This window comes from Penicillium psychrosexuale (genome assembly GCF_028828465.1).
Source record: "Penicillium psychrosexuale strain IBT 29551 chromosome Unknown utg000001l, whole genome shotgun sequence".
Taxonomy (NCBI): Eukaryota; Fungi; Ascomycota; class Eurotiomycetes; order Eurotiales; family Aspergillaceae; genus Penicillium; species Penicillium psychrosexuale.
The window spans coordinates 1,899,227-1,913,946 of record NW_026643186.1 but is presented as its reverse complement, the minus strand read 5'-3'; the positions used below and the strand labels follow the sequence as shown (position 1 = coordinate 1,913,946).

At 48.9% G+C, this 14,720-nt stretch overlaps 8 protein-coding genes across 8 annotated transcripts; 6 read left to right on the top strand and 2 right to left on the bottom strand.

Moving 5' to 3' along the window:
• Positions 1-1,208: 1,208 nt before the first annotated feature.
• Positions 1,209-2,642, top strand: N7518_000735 (uncharacterized protein; the record flags this gene model as incomplete). Its single annotated transcript, XM_057181663.1, has 3 exons — positions 1,209-1,427; positions 1,549-2,057; positions 2,117-2,642. 3 exons carry the CDS (start codon positions 1,209-1,211, stop codon positions 2,640-2,642), a joined length of 1,254 nt encoding a protein of 417 aa, XP_057047013.1.
• Positions 2,643-3,165: 523 nt separating this feature from the next.
• On the top strand, positions 3,166-3,714 carry N7518_000734 (uncharacterized protein; the record flags this gene model as incomplete). The annotated part of the gene is made up of 1 exon (XM_057181662.1): positions 3,166-3,714. The coding sequence occupies one exon, from the start codon at positions 3,166-3,168 to the stop codon at positions 3,712-3,714; it is 549 nt and encodes a 182-aa protein (XP_057047012.1).
• A 617-nt stretch (positions 3,715-4,331) lies between these two features.
• N7518_000733 (uncharacterized protein) lies at positions 4,332-5,285 on the top strand (the record flags this gene model as incomplete). The annotated part of the gene is made up of 3 exons (XM_057181661.1): positions 4,332-4,559; positions 4,621-4,715; positions 4,763-5,285. 3 exons carry the CDS (start codon positions 4,332-4,334, stop codon positions 5,283-5,285), a joined length of 846 nt encoding a protein of 281 aa, XP_057047011.1.
• Positions 5,286-5,466: 181 nt separating this feature from the next.
• N7518_000732 (uncharacterized protein) lies at positions 5,467-6,066 on the bottom strand (the record flags this gene model as incomplete). Its single annotated transcript, XM_057181660.1, has 3 exons — positions 5,467-5,540; positions 5,564-5,719; positions 5,781-6,066. The coding sequence occupies 3 exons, from the start codon at positions 6,064-6,066 to the stop codon at positions 5,467-5,469; spliced, it is 516 nt and encodes a 171-aa protein (XP_057047010.1).
• A 1,018-nt stretch (positions 6,067-7,084) lies between these two features.
• Positions 7,085-8,032, top strand: sdh2 (succinate dehydrogenase iron-sulfur protein subunit SDH2; the record flags this gene model as incomplete). Its single annotated transcript, XM_057181659.1, has 3 exons — positions 7,085-7,427; positions 7,508-7,659; positions 7,712-8,032. 3 exons carry the CDS (start codon positions 7,085-7,087, stop codon positions 8,030-8,032), a joined length of 816 nt encoding a protein of 271 aa, XP_057047009.1.
• Positions 8,033-9,148: 1,116 nt separating this feature from the next.
• N7518_000730 (cytochrome P450) lies at positions 9,149-10,982 on the top strand (the record flags this gene model as incomplete). Its single annotated transcript, XM_057181658.1, has 5 exons — positions 9,149-9,347; positions 9,414-10,282; positions 10,353-10,463; positions 10,591-10,757; positions 10,808-10,982. The coding sequence occupies 5 exons, from the start codon at positions 9,149-9,151 to the stop codon at positions 10,980-10,982; spliced, it is 1,521 nt and encodes a 506-aa protein (XP_057047008.1).
• A 1,337-nt stretch (positions 10,983-12,319) lies between these two features.
• Positions 12,320-12,892, top strand: N7518_000729 (uncharacterized protein; the record flags this gene model as incomplete). Its single annotated transcript, XM_057181657.1, has 1 exon — positions 12,320-12,892. One exon carries the CDS (start codon positions 12,320-12,322, stop codon positions 12,890-12,892), a length of 573 nt encoding a protein of 190 aa, XP_057047007.1.
• A 226-nt stretch (positions 12,893-13,118) lies between these two features.
• On the bottom strand, positions 13,119-13,985 carry N7518_000728 (class II fructose-bisphosphate aldolase; the record flags this gene model as incomplete). Its single annotated transcript, XM_057181656.1, has 1 exon — positions 13,119-13,985. One exon carries the CDS (start codon positions 13,983-13,985, stop codon positions 13,119-13,121), a length of 867 nt encoding a protein of 288 aa, XP_057047006.1.
• Positions 13,986-14,720: the final 735 nt, after the last annotated feature.

Below are 14,720 nucleotides of genomic sequence, written 5' to 3'. Positions count from 1 at the left end.
CCGTTTTTTCTATTTGATCTGCTTTGGACGGCTTTTCTACTCTATCTAATGTTATTCCGTCCACATCTCCGTCAAACCATGGGAAGAAAATGTTCAAAGCGACCGAGATGGCCGAAAATGACCAAAATGGGCCGTTTAATTTGGAGATGTATTAATTAATCTATATGCTAGCGCGAAAAACTTTGGTACGGAGTAGTTGGCGGAACCGAAATTACCTGCCTAGAATTGCTCGTTTAACTGGATCCGAAGAAACAGCCGACTCCATCGAATGCTATCGTAACCGAGTGCGCTCCATTTGATCGGGCGATCGGGCTAGCAGCTCGGGAAGTCTCGACCCGGAACATTTGAGCTCAGAGGGAGCTGAAATGTCATCATTAGAAACTAATTCCTCAATTCCTAGCCTCTAGAAGAAAGATTGAAAATGAAGGTCGGTCCTTAATAGAGAGTATAGAGTTGTAGAGGTGAAGAGGTGAAGAGGAGAAGTGTAGAGGCCTGCCTGATTAGGGACATAGCTCAATTTCAATTTCTCAGAGCACCCGCGATCGATCGAATCAGATCCACAGTACGGAGTACGCAGTAGAAAATGTCTCTTGGTTGGTTGCCTGATTCTGCGACTAGTTCGGATTACTCGGCCCATGCATTGCGTGGTAGATTTTGATTGAGCATGTCGCATACGGGGGCCTATGAAGTCCCAGAATATCCGGAAGACTGTGGAAAAGCAAGCCGCTTAGAGTCAAGGCGTGTGCTAACCGATTTTTCACGTGAAAGAAGCAGATCGGATTAGTTCAGCAGACTTAGGGCTTGTCTTGATTTGTTGCTACTCTATGTTCTATACTCCGGACTCCGAACTCAGTTGCAGAATATTACCCCAACGGCTGATTCTATTATTCACCGAAAAGTTTAATGTGAAGAATGCAACCCTGAAACCTGGGAGCTCCTCCATAAGCTTCAACCCGCGGTTCCGGAGGTTTATATGGCTGGTACAGAGTTCCCGTTGGCCACTGGCATCTTGTTCCCTTTGAATTATTGAATGCTAAGACCCGCTTTGAGAAAATTATGAGAATTATGAGAATTATACCATTGTTATCTTCCCGAGGTCATACAACGTCCCAGACCCTGTCCTGTGATGTCGTTACGTGCAAGGTCTCCTTGATCTATATTCTTACTATATCTCTGCCAATTCTGATCATGTCACTTTGGAACCTGGAATGACTGTCCCCGTCGATATCCTTGCTGCAGATGCAGCAGGGAGAATCCCTAGCGGGGTCTCGCTCCAATACCTAGCAGAATCGCGCGATAGGTCCGCCATTGTGGGAATCATTTTCATGGTATGCTTCACGGGCTTGTTGATGATTGTACGTCTATATGCCCGGGTGTTCATTGTGAAGAAGACTGGTCTGGACGATGCATTGGCCATCCTGACATTGGTAAGATCATCCACTTTTCACCCCAGATCTGCACAGTTAGTGCATCGCACTCGAGCCGTGCGCGATAGAATTGCCCATGAACAGTTACAAAAACAGAATCCACTAACAATGACTCCCATAGATGCTCTACATTGCCTTTGCCATCCTCTCCATCGTCCTGATCAACTTGGGAAGCGGTCGTCATATCGAATACATCCAATATGTGCTATCACTTCCCACAGTCCGCGAAACTGAAGTCCTCGATTTCGTCGCCCACATTCTCTACACAACGGCTCTATTCCTATGTCGTCTGTCCGGTCTAGCCTTCTACTTCCGGCTGACAGCCCGCTCATCAAAACTCAACTTGAGCATCATCATCGCCGCGCCGCTCCTTCTCGCCGCATACCTACCACAACTCTTCCTCCTGATCTTCCACTGCAAGCCGATAACAGGACTCTGGCCCTACGAGTGGCAGGACGAGCCAAAGACCTACAAGTGTCTCTCATGGGGACTCGTGTACTCCGTGAACTCAGGGCTATCGCTCGCATGTGACATGCTGATGTTCGTGATCCCGGCCGTACTCATCAAGGGACTGCACGTCTCCTTAGAGAAAAAGATCAAGCTATCATTTGTGATGTTCCCCGGTATTTTGTGAGTTCCTACCCCAAAATTCTCATACACCAAATCACCACAAAACTAACAATACACAGCGTTATCGTGATCTCCGCAATCCGCGTCTGGCTCGTAGCCGCGGGTCAATGGGACTCCGACGGCAGCTGGGCCTACAATCCGATGCTGTGCGTCGAGAGCGCCGAGATCGCTGGAACTCTAGTCGCGCTCTCGGTGCCAGCGGTGAAGCCCGTCTTCGGAAACCTATTCGCACACATGGCCGAGTATACGTCCAGCCACACGCGCTCACGCTCGCGCTCCACAAAACTGCACAGCCTCGGCCATTCCAAGACTATTCCCAGTGCCGCGATCTCCACCAATCGGGATAGCAAGCGTCTCATTAACTGGTCTAAAATCGGGATGGATGATTATGAGATGATGCCTTCTGAGGTCTCGGTTTCGAGGGATATCCTAGGTGGATCGAGGGGGAGTGATCGCAGTGAGGAGGCGAGGCATAAGATGCACGGTTCCCGGAGTCCCGGGATTCGGGTCACGAATGAGGTTAATATTACTCGCGCGCAGGAGAGTGAGGTTAGGGTTGAAACCCCCAGGTCTAGAGGGAGTTAGTGGTTTCTTTTCTTTTGTTCCAATCTGTAAATAGATATATACTAGACGACTTATATCATGTAAAAAGTATTTCTTCGGGTAGCCTACGCGCCCTACATACATGGCATTGACTGCGCATTTTCTTTCTATATCAGCCAATAGTCTATGAAAAACCTGGTCATCTAGTTTCTTGTCGCCGTGGCTTGAGAGTATCAAGCATGAAACGAATAATCGAAGCATTATAGCCAAAGCCCCGGTTTCCCTTGGTTGAAAACAGCCCTCGATATTTTCGTGTTTGAGAATAAAACTCGTGATGCCTCGCCGCTGTCTAACGGCGAAGCGCTATATTTGGGACGTTTCAATAACGGAAATGTGATATAGACATCATTTGCAACAGCAGTATCTAGAGCCACGCATAAATAGAGCCTTATGTCTCGGCAGGAATATCACCATCTTCAATCTCATCTATCCTCATCTATCCTCATCTGAGCCCAGCTCAAGTTACCAAATATACAACCTCAATATCTACCTTGTTGCCGATACCATGTCTTCAAGAGCTGATCTTGCCAGCCGTCAAGCTGCTGGCTCTCAAATCAGACAAGCACCTCCACTCAACCCTCCACGCTCGTATCTCAGAGTCCCCCTCGATACACCCATAGCTCCACTCGTGTCCTGCCATGGAAACAGCCACATCAACTTTCCAAAAACCATCAAAGATTACTACGAGCTCGATTCGATGACACTCGACAGTCTGATGGTGTTTTTCAACCAAACCCGTCCCGAAACCACAGACACTAGACGGTATCCCACGATTGTCGCTCCATGGCTCACGTGGGATTACGAGCGGCAGGGGTGGCAGACAGACGCTATCGATATCGAAAGCAAGCGCTGCAGGTTCGGGGAGTTCATCGGTTTAACCGATGAGCTTGTGGATCCCAAACTCCTCAACCTACAAAGATTGCATGCGGAGCGTGACAAGCCCGTGCAAAACCCCTCTGGTGAAACGCCCTCCGGTGTGGGTGCTGTGGAAAGGCCAATGATGAGACGGGAGAAACGAAAGGGGCTTTTCAGGCGGCTTCCTTTTGGTAAATAGTGGCGTTGGTAATTTCTTTTTTTGGGAGTCGTTTGTCGTTGGAGGCGTTAAATAGTGTGGCGCTTAGTTTGTTTTCGTGAGACATGAAATGATTTGACTTTCTGGCCTGAGCTGGATTATTATTCGGCGCTTATACTGTCGGTGTTATTGTGGAGATCACTCTACTCCTGCGTGAATATATAGTTGCGTAAGAAGGAGAGATTAGCTTCATACAATATCAAGACTCGGTCGTTCGAGTATCATCATTGACTAAAATTCCTGGAGCAGGCTCCAAGTACAATGTTGTCATTTGCCAAAATGAAGGAGCCAATCTCTTTAGGGTGTTGTTCGAGCTGTTGAATAATCAATCCTGGTGATTACCAACCTGATCAATAATACAGATAATTCTAGTGCGAAGATATTTACGATCAACGTCTTGCCATATGATGAAAATTTGATGTATAAAAGTATAAGAACACTTGGTATTCTAGAGAATGAAATATCTTAAATTTGACCTGTCCCGGTGAGCCTTGGCCAAACACGTTCTTAATTCTTACGATCCAGAATGACCCTCAAATACCTCATTACAGGAGCGACTGGAGGCCTCGGTGCCGGAGTCCTGTCCTACCTTGTTGCGAATGTCCCACCGTCAGAGTATGCTGCAGCGTCCTCGACGGAGGAAAATCGCAAACAATTCGAAAGACCGAGGGATCGCATTCCGAATAGCGAGTTACGACGACCCTCAGACATTAGAGACCGCATTCGAAGGCGTAGAGAACCTCTTCTTCGTCAGTACCAACACCTTCGACGTCGAGAAGCGGCGGAAGCAACACCAAAACTTCGTGGAAGCAGCGAAGAAAATGAACGTGAAACATGCAAGTCATCAATCTCCCCACGCAACCATCCCAGCTAACATCAAAGCCACAGGTATGGTATACATCTCTCGCATTCGGCGGATACAATTCCGACTCCAAGGCAGCTGTTCAACAAGGCCATCTGATGACAGAGGAAATGATGAAACAGTAAGCTAAGCCCCGACCGTGACAATGCAGTCACTAACCCCAGCCAGGGCCGGTATCAACTTCACCTCTATCCGTGAGGGTCTGTACACAGATGCCTTCCCGATCTTCATGGGCTGGTATCCGAGCACATCGACCGTCTACCTGCCCTCCGACGGACCGATTGCCTTTACACTGCGGTCGGAGTTAGGCGAAGCTAACGCGCGACTGATGATTCGGGGTGGACACGATCGAGAGATCGTGCTGCTTACTGCGCAGCAGACTATCACATTCTCTGAGATTGTGGCTCTGATCAACGAGACGACCGGCCGAAATGTTCAGATCGAGCTTGTCTCCCCGGAGGAGTTTGTGCAGTTGAAAACAGCTACCGATGAGGGCGGGAAGTCGGAAGGGTTCTTCCAGGCACTGTTGTCATGGTACAAGGGTATTTCAAAGGGGGAAACGGGTACGATTGATCCGCTCATGGCGGATGTGCTGGACCGTCAACCCGTGCCGCCGCGTGAGGCTCTTCGGGCCTTCTTGACGGAGAATCGTGACTATGAGTGGCATCAGAACTATGTTAATCGCAGTTAGTTGTTGACTGTAATAGTTGGATATAGTATGACAATGTCGCGGTTTCCAATGGCTAATAAGTTCAACCCCACCGGGCAACGGGCCAACGGGATGACCTCATGACCTCTGCCCAGTGGATGGCTGAGTCATCAATCGAGCTCCCCTACATAGTTACGTCATCCCATACCAAGTGGGTCCCTAGTTACATAGTCTCCAGTTGATCAAGCACGGGCTTTAGATACTGTCCAGAAACGCTGGAGTGTTCGGCAAATTCGGCTGTCTATGGATTAGCGATTGACTATCCGAAGCATGAACTGAATTATTACCATCCTCAGTCCCATCTAGGACAATCTCATACATCTTTCCACTTAGGAAAATGGTTGCAGGGCTTGTATTAGAATCAGACTGACGGGGAAATTGGGCCGGGACATGGAGACGAGGATAACTCGATGGCGCTAGAATGGAACACATTACTAGTTAATATATGGCCAACTTCTATAGATAGAAGAGTCTCACTAAGGCCAAAGTGTTTTGTGTTATGGAAAAATGTCAGTTTACATCGGTCTCTCGTCGCTGCTGTTGAGCTAGCATCACGAAAAGCTTCTCCGACGGATGGGGAAATGAGCACATAGGCTTGGCCAGGGTTCCCTATAACCACGGGAACCCTCTCGGAGACCGGTTTGCCTGTTGCATCAAGGGCGATGAATTCAGTGGCGATATGGTGGAAATGGCGAGTTGGAGAATCTCTGGCCAGGGCCCGCGAAAGGGGGCGAACAGCATTGCGGAACATGAATACAGCCATCAGTAAAGAAGATCTAGAGAACCAATCAATGTGGAGATGATAATCTGATGCTATCTGGGCTACTCCATAGAGGATAGGTTAAGGGAAGAAAAACAGCTCACCGCCCTATTCAATAGCCGGCCTCTTTCCTTGATAACAACAGTTGGGTGGTTGGCCTTTTCGCTATGTAGTCTTTTAATGGGCTTTTTAAATGTCTTTCTTGTAGATCTCTTCTCTCCTTTCTTAAGTCTTCTAGATTGAGGGCATCAAACGGCAGAAAAAGGCTTAAAGTGGGAAAACGACTTCTTATAGTTACATATAAGCTTCCATATAGTTAGTATACAGTACCTACATATTTTTCAGTGGCTCAGGACACACACCAATCCTAACAACCCATACTAGCCTGTGGTGACCAGCTAGCTACGTACTTTATACTCCCTTCACTCCGTATGTGCATATGTTGTAGTATCTCTTCTGCTAATGATCCATTGGGTCGGCCGGAGGAGCCGTTCTCCCGTCTCGGCAACCAGGAAGTAACATTGAAGCCTGAGGCATCCATTTTTTTGTGGATTTCGACCTGGGCGCAATCACTGATCAATGGAGGATTGGAGTGGTTAAATGGGATGATTGATGTATTTTCTGAATGAGATTTCATTGCCATTTCCAATTGACCAAGATTCAATCCATATATAGCCATATCACAGTGCAGTGTTCGCAGTAGACAAATTCCTGGACCTCCAAGTCGACGCCGTGTCCGCCCGAGGCTTGTAAACACCTCTGTTCTGATTGGCTGATATCCGCTGATGTCAGCATCTAGACACCCGTCAAACCCGAGGTTACTAGCGAGACACCTTCGACTTCATTTCCTTGAAGATCTCTGTTGCTTTGTGACACTCGACTTCGTCGTCGCTAGCTTAGACACTTCTGAAACCTCTCCTCTCTTCCTCATCTCTGTGCTATCAATCCCAATCTCCTCACCCTCTTCATCCTCTCTTTCCTATTCACATCAGTGTTTTTTTCACATTTCCGATTACCCGTCATGGCCTCCCTCCGTACCACTTCGCGATTGTTCGCGGCGTCGCGGCCGATGTTCCGCCCTGCCTTCGCTCGCACCTATGCGACCGTCGAGCCTACTCCCACCGTGCAGCCCAAGATCAAGACCTTCAAGGTCTACCGCTGGAACCCGGACCACCCCAGCGAGAAGCCCCAGATGCAGTCCTACGAGCTCGATCTGAACAAGACCGGACCCATGATGCTTGATGCGCTCATCCGGATAAAGAACGAGCTCGACCCTACCCTCACTTTCCGCAGATCTTGCCGTGAGGGTATCTGCGGTTCTTGCGCCATGAACATCGACGGTGTTAACACTCTCGCCTGCTTGTGTATGTATCTGGATCCGCACGCCCGAGATGTCATAGCATCCGACAGCTTCCGACTGAATGCTAATCCTTTGTCTGTATAGGCCGCATTCCTACCGATACCAAGACCGAGTCGCGCATCTACCCTTTGCCTCACACCTACGTCGTCAAGGATCTGGTCCCTGATTTGACCCACTTCTACAAGCAATACAAGTCCATCAAGCCATATCTCCAGCGCGATACTCACACCGCAGATGTGAGTTATTTTATATGCCAGCATCACCTCCAAAAACTAACAATTTTGCCAGGGTCTCGAAAACCGCCAATCCCCCGAGGATCGCAGAAAGCTTGACGGTCTCTACGAATGCATTCTGTGCGCCTGCTGCTCAACTTCCTGCCCGTCGTACTGGTGGAACAGCGAGGAGTACCTTGGACCCGCCATTCTGCTCCAGTCCTTCCGTTGGTTGATCGATTCCCGTGACGAGAGAACCGCCGAGCGCAAGGCCGCTCTCGACAACAGCATGAGCGTCTACCGTTGCCACACCATTCTCAACTGCACACGGACTTGCCCCAAGGGCCTGAACCCAGGTCGCGCAGTTGCCGAGATCAAGAAGATGTTGGCCGTCTAGATTTGTGGATATAAAACGGAGTACCGCGGAATTTTCTTTTCTATCCAATGCCTTTCCTCTGTCTCTCTATTTCCTGTTTTCTTTTCCTTTTTTCCCCGACTATTTCACGGATGTTTCTATAGGTGTAAATTGTGAACTTTGTTTCTTACAGGAATGCACTAGTAGTCCATTCGGTTGTATGACGATAGCGCATCCTATACATTTGTATTGTACCAATCAACAATCAATCAATCAATCAATCAGGTGTCTGGAATTTCCGTATGAGTCCACTATATCTGCAATCAATATTGATCAACACCGTGGTATTCCTTCATGACATGCTAAGCGAATCCCAGAACACTTATCCCTGTATAGGCTAGCCTTACTCGGCTATATATTCTGCCACGCTAACACCATTAGCACGCTAAAAAGGCCCGGCATTGCATCCACAAATCATAATGCGGACACGAGCGATACTCAACTGGGCTGTTAGCACAGTTGGTAGTGCGCCCGCTTCGCATAATTGCGAGCGTGCGGGAGGTCCTGGTTTCGATTACCAGATAGTCCATTGTCTTGTACATCTTTTTGGCTCGAATTTTCTTGCATTTTTCTTACCTTTTTGCTTTGTCCTCTTCCCGGCTGCAGCTAAAAGCGGGCTATGAAATCCAACACTTCAAGCGGGATTCCCATTGGGCCGCTCGAATGGCGGGCTTACGCGGGAGGTGCCCAGTTATCAGCCAATGCACCGCACGTCACATCCTTTCGAACCAGCGGCGCTCCATTGTTTCCGGCGCTGATGGACAAGGAGGATTGTGCCCGAGTCGAAGCTAGCGTTTGATGCGCCTGCACCTGCACAGTGGGTGAAATGAGATTATTCGACGAATGGCAGCTCTATATAGTACCTTAGCGGCCTGCCGGGCCGTGATAATATCCACAATATGGTTGTGTTTTCTAAATAAGCATGTTGAATCAGGAAAGAGATGAATTGTACACTAACTATGCACTGTCTACTCCGTATGCACCACCGATCTCGTGCGTCGCCTCTCTCTTTTTATCTAAACCCATGTTCTCACCCCTCCTATATAATACATGGCCCTCGCTCCTCTTCCTCGCTATCAGTGAGCCGGTTCGACTATAATGGATTCCTTAATACTATACGTGGCGTTGCCGCTGGGACTACTGGCCTTGCGCACTGTGTACCATCTGTACTTCCATCCGGTATCTAAGTTTCCCGGTCCAAAACTCGCGGCTGCAACCTTTCTCTACGAGTTCTACTACGATGTGATCAAAAGCGGCATGTACATCTGGGAGATTGAGCGCATGCACGAGAAATACGGTGAGTATACAGATCCGTCAATATCAACCATAAAAGCCAGAGAACAACCCCTAATACCTCATCCAGGCCCAATCGTGCGCATCAACCCACGAGAAATACACATCAAAGACTCAACCTACTACGACGAAATCCACGCCGGCGCCTCGCACAAACGCTCTAAAGACCCCAAATATGCTGTGGCCTTTGGCGCGCCCTACTCTCTCGTGGGAACAATAACCCACGACCACCACCGCTTCCGCCGCGGCCTGCTGAGCAGCTATTTCTCCAAGCGCTCGGTGGTGAGCCTTGGCCCGTCCATCCACGACAAAGTGGACAAACTAATCGCGCGTTTCGAGCAAGGCCACCAAGCCGGCGACGTGCTGCACCTACAACTAGACTTCGCTGCGCTGACCGCGGATGTCATTACCGACTACTGCTACGGCTGGAGCTACGGCTACCTAGATGGCGAGAAAGGGTCGCGGAGCAACGACCTCGTCGACGCGGTCAATGGGCTGATGGTTATGTTCCACATCAACCGGTTCTTCCCGTTCCTTATTTCCATTTTCAGAAATGCGCCGCCTACCCTGGTGCGCTGGCTGCAGCCGCACATGGCGGATTTGTTTGATTTGAAGAATAGGCTTCGACAGCAGGCGGATGATACTCTGCAGAAGCAGAGTGTGCGGAAGGTTGATACTGAGGGGAGGTCGACTATATTTGATGCATTGACTAGTTTGGATTTGCCAGAGAATGAGAGGACGCTTGATCGGCTGGAAGATGAGTCTGCGCTGCTGCTTGGTGCTGGCACGGAGACTACGGCTAGGGCTATCACTGTCGCGATGTTTCATCTCATCGACAAGAAGGATATTATGGCGAAGCTGCGGGCGGAGCTGAAGACTGTGCTGGCGACACCGCTATCCAAGGCTTCGTGGGTGGAGTTGGAGAAATTGCCATACTTGGTGAGTTATTGTTTCTGATCCCTTTGTTACTTCCGTTGTGGATTGCTGATTTCGTCATTCCCTGAACTAGACGGGTGTCGTCAATGAAGGTTTGCGTCTCAGCCACGGCATGACAGCCCGGTTGGCACGTGTTTCACCGACCGAACCCATGCTCTACCAGGATTGGGTTATCCCTGCAGGAGTAAGTAAATGATACTGGCTACTGGCTTACTGGCTCTAATCTACCGGCTCGACTCTTGGGAGTGACACATGACGGCGAACCTAAAGCCGACTTTTTTGGGGAATGTTGCTGATACTGTACATTGCAGACTCCTGTCAGTCAGTCGAACTACTTCGTCCATATGGATCCCACGCTCTTCCCTGAGCCGGAGAAATTTGACCCAGAGCGTTGGATTCGCGCTACGGAGAAGGGCGAGTTTCTGAGTAGGTATATTGTCTCGTTTACCAAGGGGAGCAGACAATGTCTCGGAATGAAGTGAGTCGTGCTTATGCATCTGCCTGATTTTATACTAAGATTTTATCTAGTCTTGCCTATGCGGAGATCTACTTATCTTTGGCACATATCGCTCGTCGCATTGACTTCGCACTGTATGAAACTACTGCTGATAATATCTGTGTGTATCGTGATATGGGAATTGGGTGTCCGGAGGTTGGTTTGTTTGGTGTTAGGGCTACGGTCGAGGGTCTTGTGGAGGAATAAGGTTGTGTTACTTGAGGCTGTGCAAGTTTCCTATGTGATCATGATCATGATGATATAGGAGAGTTACGCTTGTACTTTTGCTGATATTAAGGTCTTTTGCGGTGCTATTTGACTTGCGTGTTGGTTATGCAGGTAACCGCGTTGTGGGGTATGTTTCACTTAATGAGGTACTGCATGACTGAATGATGATGGATATTTCATTATGACGGTTTTGGATGTATTCAATTACGCGATGTAACGAATGCACTTGGGACGATATTCATTGCATATGTAAAGTCAACCTCTTTTTTAAAATTGACTCTAGATGGTCTATTATTGTAAATCCGCCTGGTTTGGTGAACTGAACATCAAATGAACTGAGTAGTAGACAATATATTTCAACCAGCCTCTGCCCATATTAAGACCATCAAAGTAGAGCCAGTATCGGGATCATACTCATAATGGAACGTAACAGACTTAACACTCTATGAAATATGAGATCTAAAAACACAGATCAGATCTGACGCTATCCTGGGAATATGTGACAACAACGCAGAAATTAGAAAGTACATCCAATCAATTCCAATGCAAAGTAAGCTCGGAATATCATGTACTGATTGGCTGGTGGTGCAAGGGGGGTTGCTAGGGGATACCTCCTGCGTGCCAGAATATCCCCTACACATTCATCACCCTTTGAACCAAGTTTTGACGGGGCTTGATCACCTTTTGTGTATGGGGTACGGAGTAGACGTCTCCCTGAATTATACCTGGCACAGTACTAGTATACAACATAATCTGTTCTTCCTAGGGATCATCCGGGACCATCCGCCTAAGATAGAAATTGAGCATAAGCAACAATCTACTTTAGAAACCTATCACCCTCAGTACTTTGCTTTAATCTACGTATTCTTCGCTCGCATCTATGAGGGAACTGAAGGGAGCTTTATGTGTACAATGTCACATTACCTCCGTCATCCACCCGTTGGGTTTGCACGCTTTGACTACGTAAAATGTTGATCGTTAGATTAATCTCCAGCCTTCGACAAGCTTTCCTCTTTCCTGGGCAGGTCCTTGAGGCGATCATTCCACAGGAGCATACACGGCACATGGAACCCTTTGCAACCCTCCGATAGGCATAGCTCCCTGCTATGTGGTCGTCATCCCAGCGATGTTGATCACTATTAATGAGAGCGCGAGGCATGGAAGATACAAAACAACAGTTTACCCAAAGCTATACATCGCCTACATAAACGCTATTACAACCCTGTTTACAACTATCAGCCAGTCTTTCGTTTGCTTCTCTGACCATCTATACTCTCATTTATTCCCGAAGACCCACCCAGGCCACTTAACCAAAAATGCACGTCTCATACATCTCCCTGGCGTTCTTCGCCGTCGGCGCCATCGCCGCGCCCGCCGCTCCTAAGCCCAGCAATGACTTCGGAGACATCACTGGCGGCTTCCCTTTCAACCCAACCGGCCCCTCCAGCATTGAAGACAGTGATGAGGGATTCGGCAACTCCTTCCCCTCCGCCCTCGACGCAATGCACCAGGCTTTGGCCGAGAAGCAGCAGTCCGCTGAGGCCGCTCAGCATGCATCTACCTCCCATACTGCGGTACCCAAGCCCACCCACGCAGTACAGAACTTCCCGGCTCCTGTCGTCTCCCAGGCCTCAAGTCTCTCTCAGGCCACCCCTGTCGCCTCGCAAGCTCCTGTGATTTCCAAGGCTGCCTCTACCACCGCCATCCCTACTCCATCCCACGGCGTCATCCCTACTCCCAAGGGCAGCTCTGCTTCTCCTTCCTCTAGCGCAACTCCCTCCCCTAGCGCAACTGCCCCCGCTGGCCCTCTTAGCGGCCTTGTCAATGGAATTCCCATTGTTGGAGGTCTCGTTCACGGTCCCCTGGCTGGCCTCGGTCTCCGTCGTTGAGATTAGTGTTAATGTGATGTGACTATTGCCTTATGCACTCTTCTTTTTTTCTTTCTTTGTACTTCAGTACCTCTGTCAATGGCTTGGTGCTTTTCTTTTTCCTTTTCTTTCTTTTTTTTTCTTGGCAATCATTCATATATCCAGTGACTTTAATTTATAAAATCTGTTTTGGCTCTTCATACATTCTTAGATCGATGATATTATGACATGAAATAAGACAACATCTTTAACTCGACGGGTATCTCCCCGCTGACCCCAACCGATCAATGCATCCCTCAACAGCCTTCTGCATAGCATTGGTCGCCTCCTCCAACAGCGTCGTCAAAGGCACCTTCCCAGCCATCTCTGCCTGCACCCTCACATACTCATTATTCAATACCTTATTGATATTGATCTTGCTAACCCCGCAATCAATACACTTCTTAAAGATCTCCTCGGTAAACGGATCTGCCCCGTGAAGCACGAGCCTAACCTCCCGACCAACAGCCTCATTAATAGACTTCAACCGCTCATACTCCAACTGAATACCGCGGGGCCCATACTCTCCATGAACATTCCCGAACGCAGGCGCAAGCCAATCAATCCCGGTGTTCACAAACTCCCGACTCTCCTCCGGTGTCGTAAGCAAACCCTCCAGATCAGCCGTATCAGCAACCCCATCCTCACCACCCTCAATCCGACCAGGCTCCGCCTCCGTCGCGATCCCCCGCGCATGGCAGTACTCCACCAGCTCGTGCGTCAATGAAAGATTCTCCGCCTTCTCGTAGTGCGACATGTCAACCATGATGCTGTCGAACCCACCCAGGTCCGCCGCATACCGGATTATCTCGGGTGTTTGCGCATGATCCATGTGCACGGTTATGGGCACCGTGGCTTTGCGCGCAGCTTCGGCTGCTGCGTGCACAAGTAGTCCGTCGGCATAGTGGATGGCCCACGGGAAGAGGAGGATCATGGCTGCGGAGCGCTTGGCTTCGGCGGCGCGGACGGTCGCAAGGATGCCTTCAACGTTGTAGCAGCACATTGCGGGGATGCCGTAGTGGTTTGCGGAGGCATGGTCTAGGATGCGCAGGGCGCGGTTTTCTTGGAGAGTCATTTTTGGTTTGAGATGGGTGGGGGTGAAGGTGAGGGCAAATGAGGGGTTTGTAGTTGAGGTTTACTGTAGACCGAGAGTCAGTAGTGTTATATAGTCTCGTTGTGTTGTCCGACTTGATCGCTTCACGTCCGAACTGTCGGAGTTGCTCCGTGAGTGACGTCACTCTGAGCTGTTCGCCATTTTGTGTTATCTACACTTCCTACACTCATTGACACGCAAAATATGGGAAATTATACCGGAGGAAATCAGACTTTCAGTACATATTGCCCATATTGTCGGCAATTGTATGATATACAGTACTTCCACTGCCTGAGCAAGACTAACAACTTCGACAGCAGAATTCAGGCACGGGGAAAGTAGATCAGATCAATGTCTTATTAGGTTTGTTTTAGATGTTAAGCATAAATAGCATTCTATCAAATCAAATCCGAGAGCTACCTTGGTTAGCTCTTCAAATATAAAAATGAAGTTTTGCCTGTGGTGGCCAACTTCCGAACCTCTCCCAAGTACAACTTCAACAAGCACAAGAACCACCAGACTCGCATCTACTAACCGGAAATCAATCAACATACAAATTACAAAATCGGACCCTGGCAATCCATCAAATTTCGGCGAAAGCCAAGGTAAACCTCTCGGACTTGCGCCGAACCATCCCGCGCTCCAAACATCTTCCCCTCATAAACCCCCACGCAGGTCGAGCCATTTTATTATATTATATACATTAACATTTCTCCG